Genomic DNA, 16,344 nt, shown 5'->3' with positions numbered 1-16,344 from the left:
AACTTTGGGAGGATCTGTTCACCAATCTAGGGAGGATAAAATTTGATTCAGAATCCAAACTGTCATGGCCATATGGTGCTTCCTTGGTGAATATACCTCAGCAGCCCTGTTGCTCTTGAACAAAATAAGTGTACACTGCCATGTGCCCTAGCAGCCTCAAACAGCTTCTTATTGTGATGAGGGAATAGGTCTAAGTCTAGAACAATGCCTTGCATCATGTGAAATTTTGCCAGTGGAAGGAAGACGTTGGCCCTCATGGACTCCAGGACAGCCCCAACAAATTCTATTTTCTGTACTGGAGACAGGACAGACTTCTGTGTTTATCAGCAAGCCCAACACATTAACTGTAGACTGGATAACGTCTATGCTGGACAACACTATGACCTGGAACAGCCTCTTATTAGCTTGTTATCCAGGTAAGGAAGACATGGACTTCTGATTTCCTCAGTTATGCTGTTACCATTGTCATGCACTGGGAATACCAGAGCAACAGCTGACAGATCAAAAAACGGCAGAACAGTGAATTGGTAGTGGGAACAGCTGACTGTGAAACTTAGAAACTTTTTGTGCCTCTGATAAATTGCTACTGGGAAATAACTGTCAAGGGCAGCATTCCAGTCCCCAGCTCCAAGGAAGGAGTAATGGAAGCTAGAGTGACCCTCTGTAATTTTGATTGGATTAGGAACTCATTTAATGCTCTCAGATCTAAAATAGGCCTGACATAGGCTTTCAGGATCCTGAAGTATCATGTGTAAAACCCTTTTACCCTGAGCTTGTAGGAGCTATAGAAGAGGTCTCTCCATTGAAGTACTAATCGAATGTCTCACAACGTGGCTTCATGAGAGAGGTCCCAGAGGAAGAATGGGATAGACAGAAATTGAGGGGTGTATCCCACTTCCACTGTGCTTAGAACCCACTATCCTTGGTGATGTGAGCCCAAGCACAAAGGATGTGGGATAGGTGGTCTGCAAAAAGCGGGGAAGGAAAAGATGGCACTCTTGGATATGGTACTCTGCCTTCGACCAGTCTGTTAAAACATGCTCTTGGAGGATGCAGCCTTCCTTGATGAACTGGCAGCTGCAGAAGCAAAGGATGGTGGTGTATGTCTTTTGTAACATCTACTCCTCCTCGGTAGCTCCTGGGCTTGAGTAACAAACCCTGGAAATCACTGGGTCTTATGTGAATGGAAGGACTTCCTCTTTTCCACAGGTGTATAAATCCCTAGTGACTCTCAAGTCCTGAAGTCTATTCAGGGTCTCATCAGTCTTTTCCAAGAAGAGTGATGGCCCTTCAAAGGGAAGGTCTTGGATTGTTGGTTGTACCTCTGAGAGACCACCACAAGATTGTAACCATGAAGACTGTTGCATAATGATGGCGGAGGAGACTCAGTGAGCTGCAGAGTCACATGCGTCTAGACGAGCCTAAAGAGCTGTTATAGAAACCAACCTGTTCACCACCACCACCTGAAATTCCTATCATCTGGGAGCTTGTCCTTAAATTTTGAAATTATATCCCATAAGGTAAAACTCTAGCATCCCCAGCAGAGCTTGCTGGTTTGCAGTACAAAGTTGTAACCCTCCTGTGGAAAAAATCTTCTTTCCAAACAAGTCTAGTTTCTTAGCTTCCTTGTTCTTTGGTGTTGATGCCTGGTAACCCTGCCTCTCTCTTTCGTTAGCTGCAGATATTACCAGGGAGCCCGGTGATGAATTATTGTAGAAGTGTTTGAACCCCTGAGGGAGGACATAGTACCTCCTATCAGTGTTCCCTCTAATTTTTCCCACCCATGTGCAGAATGAATTTTATGTGCACCAACATGGAGGTGATGTCACACATTACTTCCATGTTGGTGCACATGACAAAATTCATGGGGTGCGGGTGGGGCTGAGGGGTTCGGTGTGTGGGAGGGGCTCAGGGCTGGGGCAGAAGGTTGGGGTGCAAGGGTTCTGGCTGGGGGTGCAGCCCCTGGGGTGGGGCCAGGAATGAGGAGCTCAAGGCTGGGGCAGAGGGTTGGGATGCAAGGGGGTGAGGGATCCAGATGGGGGGAGCGGTTTCTGGGGTGGGGCCAGGGATGAGGGATTTAGGGTGCAGGAGGGTGCTGCGGGGCTACAGCGAGGAGAAAGGACTCCCCCCAGCTCTCTCCCCCCGCAGCAGCAACTAGGCTGGGGGGGAGAGGCACCTCTCGCTGCTGTGGCAGTTCCTGGGCTGGGGCACAGGATAGGCGACTCTCCCCCAGCAGGTCTGGGCAGGAGCTGGGTTTGGGCCGGGGGAGGGGAGCCCCAGTCGGGTCCGGGCCCAGCCAGGTTGGGGTCAGGATAGAGGTGCCTTCGCTGAGCTGGGGACGGGGGAAGAGCACCATGGCAGATTGGGGACCAGCTTAGGTTGGAGCACACCTCCCCCGGCAGGTCCCTGGGCGGGTTCCCTGAGCACCTGTGTAGTGCTAAGAACGCTGCTGCGCGGCTGCGCTGCTTACAGGAAATTTAGCCTCTTTTCCACCCTTCTTGCAGCAGGTGGTAGAGGGAGTCTCAGATTCTGGAGAATCCTATTTCTGATCTCTATCTCAAACATGCTCAGTTCATAAATATGAAATGTTTTCAGATTAGAAGACTTTAATACCACTGACCACAAGAATTTGTGTCACCTGCAGGATTTAGTAGAGACAAGCTAATTTCCTTCACAGTTCTCAGAGGGCTTTGATAAATGACTGATCATCTATCCCCCAAAGCTCTCACAAATGGGGTCCCCTTTAAGGTAATAATGCCATTCCTACAGTAGAATGTGTATGCCAGACTAATGACAACACTTTACTGTATCCTGCATTTGGCAGTGATATCACAGAGAAGTTTCATTTATGTGTTGAACAATAGAGGCAAAAGCCTTTATTCTGGACAAACACATATCAAATCCTTTGGTGATAACACACGTGTTCATCACCACTGATTGTCTTCCATCTTCTAGGTATGATTGGAACCACTGAAAGGAAGTAATGTTTTAGTTTCCAAAGCAACAAGCAACAGTTAATCATATTGAAGGCTGGTGAGAGATCCAGCATGACCAAAAAGGCCAACTGACTTTGATTTTAAAAAATCAGTGGAAGATCGTGACTTGGGCATGAGCAATGTCCACATCAAAGTTAGACCAGAATGCAAACTGTTATGTACGCTGTATGTCGATGTTCAAGTGCACACGTAATTTAATAGCCATTGCTTTCTCCCTCACTTCTACAGTAAAAGGAGTGTTCTGATACTTGGTGGTAGTTGACAAGCACACTAGGTAAACATCAAGGTAAAATTATCTGAGGAGACAGCAGACATACATGTTTTAGCTGGCAATCTCTCCACATAAAGCAAAGTTCTGAGAATGCTTGTCAATGAAAACCAGAGTTATCTAACTTTGCCTTAATATGAAATATCCCACTTACTTAAAAAAAAGCAAACAAAAAAAATCGGACAAGGGGTGAACTTTCAAACTTCTCAGTAGGGTTTACCCAGTATCTCAGACGGTCAAACCAGTCCCCAAAACCAAGTCAAACATATGGTCAACCTTACGGGCGTTCTCCTTGATCTGCAAGGTAATCAAGCTTAATCTTTCATAGCTGGATTTGTTTTGCAGTGCTAACAATAGCTAGGGTCAATCTTTAAGCACAAATTAGAGCAAGCAACTGCTAAGGGCCCTGAGCAAATTTGCAATTCACATGCCTGCCCAATTTCTTTCCAACAGGTTCTGAGCACAAGGCAAATCATGCACAAATTCTCACTAGCCTAGCTCCTCTAAAGCCTTCAATCCCAACTCTTGATGGTAATCTGCAAACCTTACTGCTAGCCTTCATGGTTTGGTTAATAACAGAAAGCAAAGACAACTCACACACAAAAAGAAACAGATATGTTAAGTAAGGGGCTGCCTTTAAAAAAAAAAGAAAAGTCCTATTTCATCTCATAACCACATTGACCATCATGGACATTAGCTCAACTCCATGTAAAAGTGGGAGTTTACAAAACTACATTAGTTAATGCTTGTTATAAGGACTGTATCAGCTTATTTGTTCAATGTTCAGTTCATTAACTTTAAATTTAATTGAAATAGCTGCAATACAACCAAGCAGCTCACCCTTACAAGATCAGAGTCATCCCTCTTGTCAGTTTTCTTTCCTGGTAAAGGTGAAGCCATTGTGAAATCTTCATTTTCACTGTGGTCCATCTCAGTACTGTCGAGCCTATCAACGCAGACATTTATCATTACTTAATATCAGGAATGCAGTAACATAATTTTAATAAAAGAAAAGGAGTACTTGTGGCACCCTAGAGACTAACCAATTTATTTGAGCATAAGCTTTCGTGAGCTACAGCTCACTTCATCGGATGTACTTCATCGCATGTGATGAAGTGAGCTGTAGCTCACGAAAGCTTATGCTCAAATAAATTGGTTAGTCTCTAAGGTGCCACAAGTACTCGTTTTCTTTTGTGAATACAGACTAACACGGCTGCTACTCTGAAACCGATCATAATTTTAATGTTATTGTTCAGATATCAACTGTCAAACTGGCAGCAGCTTTGTCTGCATAATAAATCTAAAAAACCAACAAGAGCAAACTGAGTGTACCTTTAGTTATTTTTCAGATCACCTATCACTGGCAATGTCATAACGGGTGACTTATATAACACTTTTTTTTAATGGCTTTTCCCCAGCATTTTTGCAATTACTGAAGAAATCTGTTTTAACAAGAGTCAATCACCGAGGCCATCCTCTGTCTTTGATTCAGCAGTGAAGACAATGTTCAGTTTGTGACATCCCAATCAGACTGATGTCAAATAAATTCAATACTTCTGTGACACATTGCAGAAAAGGTTAAGCATCCTGCAGGATAAATGACCCAAATTCAACCTTTAGGGACATATTGGTAGATAATGTTTGTGTTTTTACATATATATTGTTAGAGGTTAACAATGTAACCAAACGGTTCCTGTCTATGCTGTATTCTGTTAACTCAGAGATCAAAAGGAGATAACATTTAAATGAACTGTAAATATAGTGATGTCACGGTATTGATCTCTTTAAAATGTATAGCAAATCACCTGCGAATGGTGGAAAACAAGCAACTGCCTTACTTTAATCCATGTAGCTAAATACCGGTGATGCTTAGGAAATGGGTCTACTTCAAAGTCTTGATGATAGCTCGGAGACCTTTGGCGAAAGCTAGGCAAGAAGGCCTAGAACTGTATTCAAAACCCTTGGGTCCTGATCCTTTTAGTATCAGATCAGCTTGATGCTTTATGTCTTAAGTTATAAGACAGATCTCCAGTCCCACCTGGATCACTCTGGATATGAACATTGGACTGAATCTATGGACTAATTCTAAGAACCAAAGCTCACCATCCCTACTATGAAACTGATCTAAGAACTGTATTCACATCTGTATGTATACTAATCTTTTACCAATCCTCTCTCTTTACTTTTTAAATAAATTTTAGTTTAGTTAATAAGAATTGACTATAAGCGTGTATTTGGGTAAGATCTGAAATGTTCATTAACTTGGGAGGTAATGTGTCCGATCCTTTGGGAATTGTAGAACTTTCATATTTGACTTGGGTGTTTGGGTGGAAGCCCAACACTGGGATGCTATAAGAGAAATATGTTTTGGCTTCTGTGCAACCTGTAAGGTATTGTAGAAGCTGTTTTATGCTGGTTTGGTAAATCTAAGTATTGGAATATCCAGCAGCTTTGGGGATTGTCTGCCCCATTCTTTGCAGTTTGCCCGAATTGAGTAACCTCAGTGTGGCTGCCCTGGGACCCCAATCACAACTTCACTACATAATCTAACAGAATTGGACTGCAAACAGCTGCTAAAAAAACAGGAGGAAATTTTCAAAAAAGATAGTTGAAATTTTCCCTTTTTCAGTCAAATTTCACCAGTTTATTTTTATTAAAAAAAATCAAAATTTGGAAAATTCCAGCCATCTCTAGCTGTGAAGGAGAAAGATACAATTAAAAACAAATACACTTTGACTAAATGTAATTTAGAAAGTTACTGGCTAACTAATTTTAATATAACTCATTATATTTTTTTTCCTAAGTTTTCCTCATGTTAAATTCCTCTAAAACCACACATTAAAAATTCAAATTCTGGAATAAGAATTTAGCTTAATAGCTGCATAATACATCAACCAACAAGACTAGAATTCAGAAGACGATTGAGCCCTAAGCCAGAAAAGGTTTGGCAGAGTCATTCAACTTCGGTTATTGGAGCTGACACATCGCAGTATGTCGCATCATATCATAATTTGTCACTCCTAGCCAAAACAAAGATGTTGATGGCAAACTGGGGGGGCACTGAAACTCAGTGATGAGAATTCAAAATGATGGAATAGATAATTCATTTAGCTTCACAGATGATAAAAATAAAACTTTTTAAACAATTCAATAGTAAAATAGGACAGTTCATATATCACATAATTGTGTAAAGTGAAAAAGTGAGACATGTAGAGACAGTATTTTTTCAGTTACTGAAGGCTGTGTTTGGATACTTGTTATCAAACAGTAACTTTCAAGCTGTTTTACATAAATTCTCAAGTAAGTCTTAAGATTGTTCCTCAGTTAAGGTGGCATTTATTTTACATATCAGATATGGGGGCAGATTGGCTAAGTCACAGGACAGGATTCTGTACCTCTTTCAAAGTTCAAGCAGAAAACATGTACACAGTCCTTTTTGCAAAAATACAAGTGATATAGTGTGTACATAAATATACCCCCACACCACTGCGTGCACTTTAAAAAAAAAAAGTGTGTGTACACTATGGCCTAGTTGATAGAGCACCAGAATGGAAGCAGGAGACGTGGGTTCTATTCCCAGCTTTGCCACTGGCCTGCTGGGTGACTTTAGGCAAGTCACTTCACTGCTCTGTGCTTCTATTTCCCAATGATACTTACCTTCTTATTAAAGCACTTTTGGATTTACTAAAGTAAAGCACTATATAAGAGCTAAGTATTATTATAGTATATGGAGGATCATTTTGTTTCATCTACTTTGGAATGAGGCAAGCATTTTAACACTGCAAACACTGCACAATTGTTTAGGGACAAGAAGTGAAGACTATCTTATCTAACAGAGCAAAGGGATAATTTAGGTATGTGGAATATATTCCTTATTCTAAGATATGGTCTGAAGACTGTCCCAGTTATTCCTACTCTTAGAAAAAGTGCCAATGAGATCTTTAATGGACAGGAGTGATCTAGAGCTCAGTTTTACATTTCATCTCAAAGACTATATACATATACAGTGTTGCAATGTCCTGCCATCATGCTGGTAGATTGGCTCAGTACTGATTACAAAGAGGAGTGATACCTACTGAGTCATTAGCCTCATTTTGTGCAGTATTTTGTTTTTAACTTGGAGGTCTCCATTCAAGTACTAACCAAACTTGGTCCTGTTCAACTTGTAAAATCTGATGAGATTACAGCCCAGCCTACACATTTTGTTGCATTGCAACAATGAGATGACTGCTGAACAATCTGAATCTAGCTAGATTATTAGCCTAACAGAGGAAGTTTACTCACTGGACCAGAGAAGAAACCAGCCTCCCACCTGTCTTCAGTGAACAACTATTTCCATATACTACTTGTATTACTTCTAAATTATTCTTCAACATGGTCCTTCCAGCAGGTGCTCCAATATATGCAATCAATCGCCTTCATCAACTGCTCACGAATTGATTTAGTTACAAACCATTGGTCACATTAAAACTAGTATTACAAATTAAAAGTTGATATATTGTCAGGTGACCAGAGGCAACGTAATTCACCACCACAGGATAGTCTACCAAAAATCTTAGGTCACGAGAGAGCTCATGCGTCCTTACACTCTCAGACTCAATGGGAGATGATGATGAAGTAGCTGGAATTACTGTTTACTACACAAGCCTGATGAGAACCCCAGATCTGTAACTGAATGTGGGTTACTTTTTATTTTACATTGTACATGACGATTTCAATTTGCTTTCCTGTAATGTGTTTGGACTACTTTTTACAAAATTTATCTATTTTCATTGTGGTAGTGAGCCAAATTCTGGTTTCAGTTATACTAGTGTGCTGGTTATTCTGGATGTACACGAACATAAGAGAACAGAATTCAGTCTAGCACTTTTAACCAATATTATAGAAACTCTTGCAGCTTTAATAAAAATACTTGAGCATCAAAGCTGCACTGCTATATACCCACCTCCCTTTGATCCTTCCTGGAGAGCTTGGATTTGAACTGCTGCTGGCATTGCTTACAGTTTCCATTCGTGAAGATTTGGATTGAGACTGCTTGCCTGCTGCTGAAAGAGGCTTATTAACTGCTCCAAGAACATTGGCTGCTTTGGGCTGAAACCAAAAATATATTTTTTATTTTAACCTACATATTTAGTATGTTACATACCTTGTCTGAAATAACATGTACTAAGCTTAAAATGTTTGCATGCAACCTGCGCACATTCTACAATCACCAGCGTCTTTTTTTTAATTAGAACACAATTTACTTAAAAAGCAAAAATAAAAGGACATAAAAGTTACAACTGAAGCCAGATGGAAGGTGGCAGAGACTACAATTTCCATGAGGAAAAAATAGGTTCAGAAGCAAAACATTTGGGATGAAATCCTGACCCCATTAAAATCAATGGGATTTTTGCTACGGACTTCAATGAGATTAGGATTTCACCCAGGGAGCCAACATTTCCAAACATGGTTGGATCTTAGGTTAGCACTTCAATAAAGAGTGGTCTGATTTTTACATGATTACACTGATCACATCAAAAGTGGCGCCTTAGGCGCCGACTCCGTGGGTGCTCCGGGGCTAGAGCACCCACTGGGAAAATTTGGTGGGTGCAGAGCACCCACCGGCAGCTCCCTGCCCTGCGCCCTGCCCCAGCTACCTCCACTCTGCCTCCGCCCCGAACGCGCTGCCCCGCTCTGCTTCTCCACACCCCCCCGGCTTCCCGTGAATCAGCTGTTCGCGAGGGAAGCCTGGGAGGGCTGAGAAGCAAGCGGCGGCTTAGCGCTCAGGTCCAGGGAGGCGGAGGTGAACTGGGGCAGGGAGTGGTTCCCCTGTGCTGTCCCGCCCTGGGTTACCTGCAGCACGGGTGGACCTCCTCGCGCCCCTCCGCCCCAGCTCACCTCCGTTCCGCCTCCTTCGGTCTGAGCACGAAGCTACCGCTTGCTTCTCAGCCCTCCCAGGCTTTCTACGCAAACAGCTGATTCGCGGGAAGCCGGGGGGTGGGGGGCGGGAAGCAGGGCAGGGCAGAGGTGAGCTGGGGCGGGGCAGGGAGCTGCACCCACCAAATTTTCCCCATGGATGCTCTAGCCCACCAGCACCACTTTTGGCCGATTGTTAAATTTAGAAGCCCTTTTAGAACCGGTTGTCCCTTCTAAACTGAACAACCGGTTCCAGTGAACCGGTGCGAACCAGCTCCAATTCACCACTGGATGACAGTATAATCCATTATTTACTTTTTTATTACAGGACTGTTTAATATTAAACTAGTCCCTGTCTCTAGCTGACTACACTGAATGATGAAGGCGTATAACATGCAAACTTTACCAAAGACAGACAGTTATCAGCGATTCTGTAGACAGAATGTGTGTCTTATACAGAGGGGCTCGCTGTGCCTCCAAAGTTAAGGTTGAACTGAGTTTTACACTTACAGAAGGGATTCACTCTATTGTGTATGAAGAACATAAAATATCCTTCCCACAATTCAGTTATTCTCTGCATATAATATTAATTTTTCTCAGAATGTGCAAGTAAATCTGTTACTTTATTTAACATCAATCAACAAATAGGTCCTTTACGAAATTTAGCACCACTTCAGACCTCCTTTTGTCCTCGATGATCTTAGCAATGAGAAAAACTCTTCAAACTTCTTATACAGTTAAAACTCATTAAAATCTAGTGTGTAGGCTACTTTTGAAGACATTTGGTTATAATTAAGCTAAATTAACAACAATTGTTGTACCTAAGATTTGATTATAGGCAGGGCCACATCAAAAGAGCAGATCATTCTTAATTTGGCTCAGACATGAGATAACACAATCAAATATTACCATTCATCCACACCTAATTTGCATGCGGCAGCTCTATCTATTGTAATGAGAGAGAGAAGACTCCTGTCAGAAGTTTTTACTGGTTGGTTACTTGGCCCCAACTGTTGCTGATCCTTAAAGCGTCTATGACCACTTGCTAGTTTGGTCATTGGTGTCTTGACTCCACTGTGCAAGATGCCGCACTGCCTGGGGAACTCAGGCAGAAACACAAAGGCAGCCCTTAGAACAAGGGAGCCTTACAGGGGCTGTACTGGGCTCCAATCTGGACTACAGATTCCTACATTATAGAATCATAGAAATGTAGGGCTGGAAGGGACCTTGAGAGGTCATCTAGTTCAGCCCCCCGCACTGATGCAGGACCAAGTATACCTAGACCATTCCTCAGGGGTGAAAGTAACATAGAAGACTTACGGGTACAGGGCCCCGGCTCTGGGCCCCTGGGCAGAAGGGGCAGGGCTGGGGGTCAGCCTCCCCGAGCCAGCCCTTCTGGGCTGCCTGGCTCACGCCGCCAGGGGCTCCAGCAGCAGTTTAAATTGCTGGGCACCAGGGCAGCTGTGCTTTCCCCCCCGCACCGTCCCATCAGCGGCCCTAGGGTCCCTACCGCAGACTGCCTACAGGCCCATACTGATGGCCACTTCTTACCGGTATGCCGTACCGGCCCACTTTCACCTCTGCCATTCCTGACCATTGTATAAGGCCAGAAGAGACCACTGTGATCATCTACTCTGACCTCCTGCATAACACAGGACATAAAATGTCCCTGAATTAATTCCTGTTTGGACTAGGGCATCTCTTTTAGGGAAAAAAAAGATCCCATCTTGATTTAAAAATGCCAGTGATGGAGAATCCACTACAACCCTTTGTAAATTATTCCAATGGCTAATTACCATCACTTAAAAATTTGCACCTTTTTCCAGTGGGAATTTGACTAGCTTCAATTTTCTGCCACTGAATCTTGTTATACTTTGCCTGCTAGACTGAAAAACCCATTATCAAATTTTTGTTTCCCACGTAGATATTTCTAGACTGTGATCAAGTTATCCTTGAACCTTCTCTTTGTTAAACTACATTGAGATTTCCAAGTCTATCACTATAAAACATGTTTTCTAACCCTTTAGTCATTCTCTGAACCCTCTCCAGTTTATCAGCATCCTTCTGATGGAGATCAGCAATGGATATAGTATTCCAGTTGCACCAGTAACAAATACGGAAGTAATATAACCTGCTTACTCCAACTTGAGATTCCCTGTATGTTTTCTTAACATTGTTGCCATTATTTCTAGTTCATATTTCATACAGTTTTAGTCTACTATAAATTTTTTTAGAAATATAACATTGTTCAAAAAAACCCAACATTTTACAAGTTTGCTAAACTTTGTATTAACAGGAGACAACCACCTTACTGTTGCGTGTTTCTCTTCCCCCCAGCTTCTGTCCCTGTTTTGTGGGATTTGTTTTTGTTTTTTTAAAGTGTTTAAGCCCTTTGGGGCAGAGGCCATGCCTTCTTTTGTGCCTGTGCAATGGTTAGCTTATTGGGAGAGTTCAGTTGAAAAAACAGACAGGTAATCATAAAAAAAACCCATACCTTTCCAGGAGTGAAAAAAGATTTCATTTCCGGAGGGAGATAATTTTTGGTGTTACTGAAATTCTGTAAGCAAGGGAATAAAGAAGAAAAGAAAGGTTAATCAATAAACAAATTACAAAAATAGGTTCATGAGGTGGTACAGGCAATTTTTTTTTTAAACCTGACTTTTTTCAAACCATCTATGTTTTTTAAACGCTAAATCTGAACATTTAAGATAACACATGTGCATTGACTTGAGACATTATTGGGATCATAAGTAAAAAGAGACTATGTAAATTACAAGAGCTCCATTTTAATAAAACAGATGAAAGCAACCTGTCTTTTTAAATTGTTAGCGCAATTTAATTTGAAAAAAAAAAAAAAATCCAACCCAAACCCCACATGATACCTTGTCAGGTTGTGTGAAATATCGAGCTGGAAGTACTGGGTCTTTAGGGGATTCCAAACTGTATGTTGTACTCTTTGACATAATGATATTCATTGCTACATCACAAACTGTGTAGAGTTTCTGTTACAAAATAAAAATGAGTTATTTTTTTAAACAGACTTGGCATTGCCCTTAATTTTGACAGTAACAAGTTGCTCTGATGTGTCACTTTAGAGGCATACTGGAACTTATTCAAAATCCAAAGGATTTCTTTGCTACCTGAGTGATCAGACAATGTGGTCAAACAGAGCTGGTTCTTGTGGTCTCGCTACATTAGAAAACTGTACATTTCAAGATTAAAACATTACAGTTAAATGTAATTTCTGAAAATATTCAATCTGTCTACACTAATTAGTCTGGCTTCTGTAAGCCATCCACTTAACAGCACACTGTTGATGCACCCATGCACTCTAGTGACCTGGGTGGATTTTTCGTGAGATCAGCAAGAGGTACTTCCTTGCCACCAAGATGTGTTTCAGCCAAATTCCAAGTTTCCATTTCGAAGCATGAGGCCCTAGAGCTCTTCAGAGAAATGACGGAAGGAAAAAAGGCTTAACCCTGTTCTCGGAAAGGGTTGAATTATTTCCACTGGAACTTTAAAAAACTTTTAGCCTGCAACCCATATCAAGCATGGGAAATTTATAAGCAACTAAAACAGGGGGTTTTTAGCTGTATTCGCAAAAAGAACAGGAGGACTTGTGGCACCTTAGAGACTAACCAATTTATTTGAGCATGAGCTTTCGTGAGCTACAGCTCACTTCATCGCATGATCCAATGAAGTGAGCTGTAGCTCACGAAAGCTTATGCTCAAATAAATTGGTTAGTCTCTAAGGTGCCACAAGTCCTCCTTTTCTTTTTTCAGAATCTGAATATATCACGTAATTTACATAAAAACATGAAGAGATCCAAATATCTGACACGTTTGTGTTATTAATACAAGTTAGAGAAATTTGGTTTGTGCATATTTTTAAAATAAATGTTCAAGAAACTGCTTACTGGTAATTACACTGCAATTTTTGAACACTGTTGCAAAGTAGAAAAGTCTCCCCTTATAGAACTCAAACCTAACTTGCCAGAACTTAAATTTATAAACCAGTAAAGATGTTACGCATATTTAAAGAAAATGGTTTACTGAAACTAATTTTTAAAAGAAAGATAATAGGTTCCTGACAATTTCAACTCGCTTCTGAAGAATATAGGCATCTATTGAAGCCAAGTATGTAACAGGACACCTAACCTAAAGTAAGTCCATAGCTTTGATTCTAGTGTACAGAACACCTAATGCCTTCTATATATAATTCTATTCAGAAATATACATATTTTAAAATAGGCGTAAAAAATTCCTCAGTTTCAAGATATTGGAATAAATAAGCAACTTCCATTAAAGGTAAAACATACTTCATTCATTTTTGGATCATCTGGTCCTTGAGCATCTTTTGTCTGCTTAATGTTTTCCACCATTTTTCTGATAAACGCATGACTATTATTTTCATTTTTAGCCATCAATATTTCCAATATGAACCATAGGCACCTAAGGGGAAAAATGGTTTTCCTTGTTAAGTACAATAAGAAAAACTGTCAAAGAAACCTTGAAAAGATCTGGTTTAAGAATACAGTTTACTTTAACATGAATTCATCCACTGATCAGTTTGGCTTTTGGGAATGAATTCATCTTCAAGTTTTCTAAAGATACTGGGAAGGAATAACCAAATGCAAGAGCAGGAAAAATGCATTACTCACATTGAACAGTTCCCAAATGCCTGACACCATTGAGTTAAACAGACAATATGAACTAGGAATATTTAGTATTTTTATACTAATTTAAGAAAATAATTACTCTTCATAATTATGTACTGGACAATTTATCATGGTATCTGTAACTTAAACTACCATGGAATTATCTCAAAGTGACAAGTTAGATCTTAGGCCATGTCTACACTTACAAGCTTACAGCAGCATAGCTGTACCGATACAGCTGTGCCACTGTAAAATTGCTGTGCTGCTGTGTTATGCTGATGGGAGTCTGTAGCTATGTCGGCAGGAGAGCATCTCCCACCAACATAGCACTGTGCAGCCAAAAGCTTATGCTGCAAAATTCATGTCACTCAGGGGGGTTGTTTTTTCCACATCCATAAGCAACAAAAGATTTGCTGGCATAAGTGTTAGCACAGAAATGGCCTTAGAAATCCTCAGAAAAAATAGTATCAAAGGAAAGTGTCTTACTCTTTAATGTCCTTAAGTTGTTCAATATCCTGGACTTTCACATAATCTGGGTCATGTGCCAGAAGGTGGATAGTATATGGAACAACATATTCTGGTAGAAGTGACAATAGTTTTTCTGAAAGTATAGAACAGAATTAAAAAAAAAAAAGGAAAACAGTTGAGACAGAAATCTGTATATTAGTTCAAGATTTTTTTTTTTTTTGCCTTCACATAAAAATCAAAGAGCACTATATAAAGTCAATCAGCATTAATATATAGACTAGTGCTGGTTTGGTGGACATGAAGAACAGTTATTTGCCCTACAGTAACTGTGGTTCTTTGAGATATTGTTGTCCGTATGGACCCTACCATAAGTACACTTGCGCCTCAAGCTCACAAGAACTGATTTTTTGACTAACAGTGTCTATCAAGGCCTCACATGTGCCTTGTGAATCCCTTGTTCTCCTGTATGAGGGCATAAAGGGCAGGACAGCCGTGACCCTCCTTAAGTTCTCTTAGACTTCAAACCCCATGTTACTGAGGACTCTGAAAAGCAGGGACAGAGGGGCAAACTTTAGTATCCACAATAACTACATCTCGAGAAACCAGTTATTGTAAGGTAATTAACTGTTCTGTCTTCTTCCAGTATGTCTTGGTGTGGATTCCAGCATAAGTGACTGGCATGCAGTAACCTCCCTGGATGGTGGGAATGAGGAGTTTCAGCTGTATCAGTCAAATGGTGATTGCATACTGCTCTCCTGAACAGGTGTCTGACCTGGCTGCCATGTCAAGGGCATAATGTTGAACAAAAGCAAGCAGGTTGCTTCACGTACTGCTACCTTGCTGATCTCAGAAAGTGCCATATTTCTGATATAGGTGAATGATTCCACCAGGGCACAGGTGGCATGTGTTTTGATGTTCAGTGGGAAAGGCTTAACAGCCCAATTGATAGCAGGTGGAAATATACTGCGTGAGAGTCTGAGTTAGCTTGGCCTGATATGGCTATAAAGAGGCAGAGGGAGAACCTGAAAGGTTTAGTCCTGTTAAAGTAATAATGAAAGGCTCTGGAGAGATCCAAACTATGCAGCTTCTTCTCTCTCGGTGTTGAGTGTGGATTGGGAAGGAGACTGGCAAGGTGATGGATTGGTTCAGGAAGAATTCTGAGACCATTTCCGGGATGAACTTGGGATGTGGTCTCATCATCACTTTGTTCCTGTGGAAGGCTGTTTAAGGTGCCAGCTGCAATGGCTTGGAGTTCGCTGACTCTTCATGCCTAGGTAATGGCCACGAGAAAGACATCCTGATAGTTAAGAGGGCATGTTGAACATTTCAACAGAAGCTCAAAGGCAGGCTCTATAAGTTTTAAAAGGATGATGCTAAGGTCCCACATGAGAATTGGGTCTCTGACTGGAGGACAAGTATGAAGAAGGCTCTTAAGGAATTTCGATACCAGAGGATATGAACTGGAGTGCGACATGCTGATAGTGTGCCAAGGTGAACCTTAAGGGATTTAAATGCTAGCCCAGTTTGTTTCAGAAGTAGTATATAATCCAAGATTCAAGTATGTCTTTATGGTGCAAGGTCTCTTACTTCGCACAAGAATATCCTGAACTTGTAGAGCACAATCTTTTACAATAGTTTTGTCAATCAGTCAACATCCAAGCCATCAAATGCAATGACTGCAGGTGCAGCATCTGACTGAAGTTCTGGGATATTATGTGTAGGTAAGCCAGGTGACATATGGGAGGCTGCTTGGACATCTAGAACAGATCCAACAACCAAAACCACCTGTGCTATCATATCAGTATGGGGCTATCATGATGATCAAGGTCTTGTCATTTAATTTTTAGATATTATTCATGGGCTGGGGTGGGGTGAAATCAGGGGAACTGGAAGTAAAGCATACAGGAGGCCCTAAGACCACAAAAAAAAAAAAAAAAAAAAAGATTAAAGCATCTAGCAGGAAGCCAGGGCTCTCACCTTCTTTAGGGCAGAGATTTGGACACTTGATGTTGTCCACTGTGGCAAACAAGTCTGTGGAGGGAGGTCCCCCCTGCAG

At 41.2% G+C, this 16,344-nt stretch overlaps 1 protein-coding gene across 3 annotated transcripts in view; it reads right to left on the bottom strand.

The window, feature by feature from the left end:
• PDS5B (PDS5 cohesin associated factor B) overlaps positions 1–16,344 on the bottom strand; it is a 266,958-nt gene that overhangs the window by 21,514 nt on the left and 229,100 nt on the right. For 2 of the 3 annotated variants that reach the window (XM_048847181.2, XM_075127882.1), the window contains exons 26-31: positions 14,307–14,421; positions 13,482–13,614; positions 12,045–12,164; positions 11,657–11,719; positions 8,210–8,355; positions 4,105–4,210 (exon numbers count right to left, since the gene is read on the bottom strand). In XM_048847181.2, coding sequence (XP_048703138.1) covers positions 4,105–4,210; positions 8,210–8,355; positions 11,657–11,719; positions 12,045–12,164; positions 13,482–13,614; positions 14,307–14,421 — 683 coding nt within the window. The remainder of the gene's footprint in view (positions 1–4,104; positions 4,211–8,209; positions 8,356–11,656; positions 11,720–12,044; positions 12,165–13,481; positions 13,615–14,306; positions 14,422–16,344) is intronic. The other variant, XM_048847201.2, reaches the window with a different exon arrangement.

The sequence above is a fragment of the Caretta caretta genome, chromosome 1, assembly GCF_965140235.1.
Source record: "Caretta caretta isolate rCarCar2 chromosome 1, rCarCar1.hap1, whole genome shotgun sequence".
Classification (NCBI taxonomy): domain Eukaryota; kingdom Metazoa; phylum Chordata; order Testudines; family Cheloniidae; genus Caretta; species Caretta caretta.
Note: the sequence above shows the minus strand (reverse complement) of the source record. Positions and strands in the feature narration are given on the sequence as shown.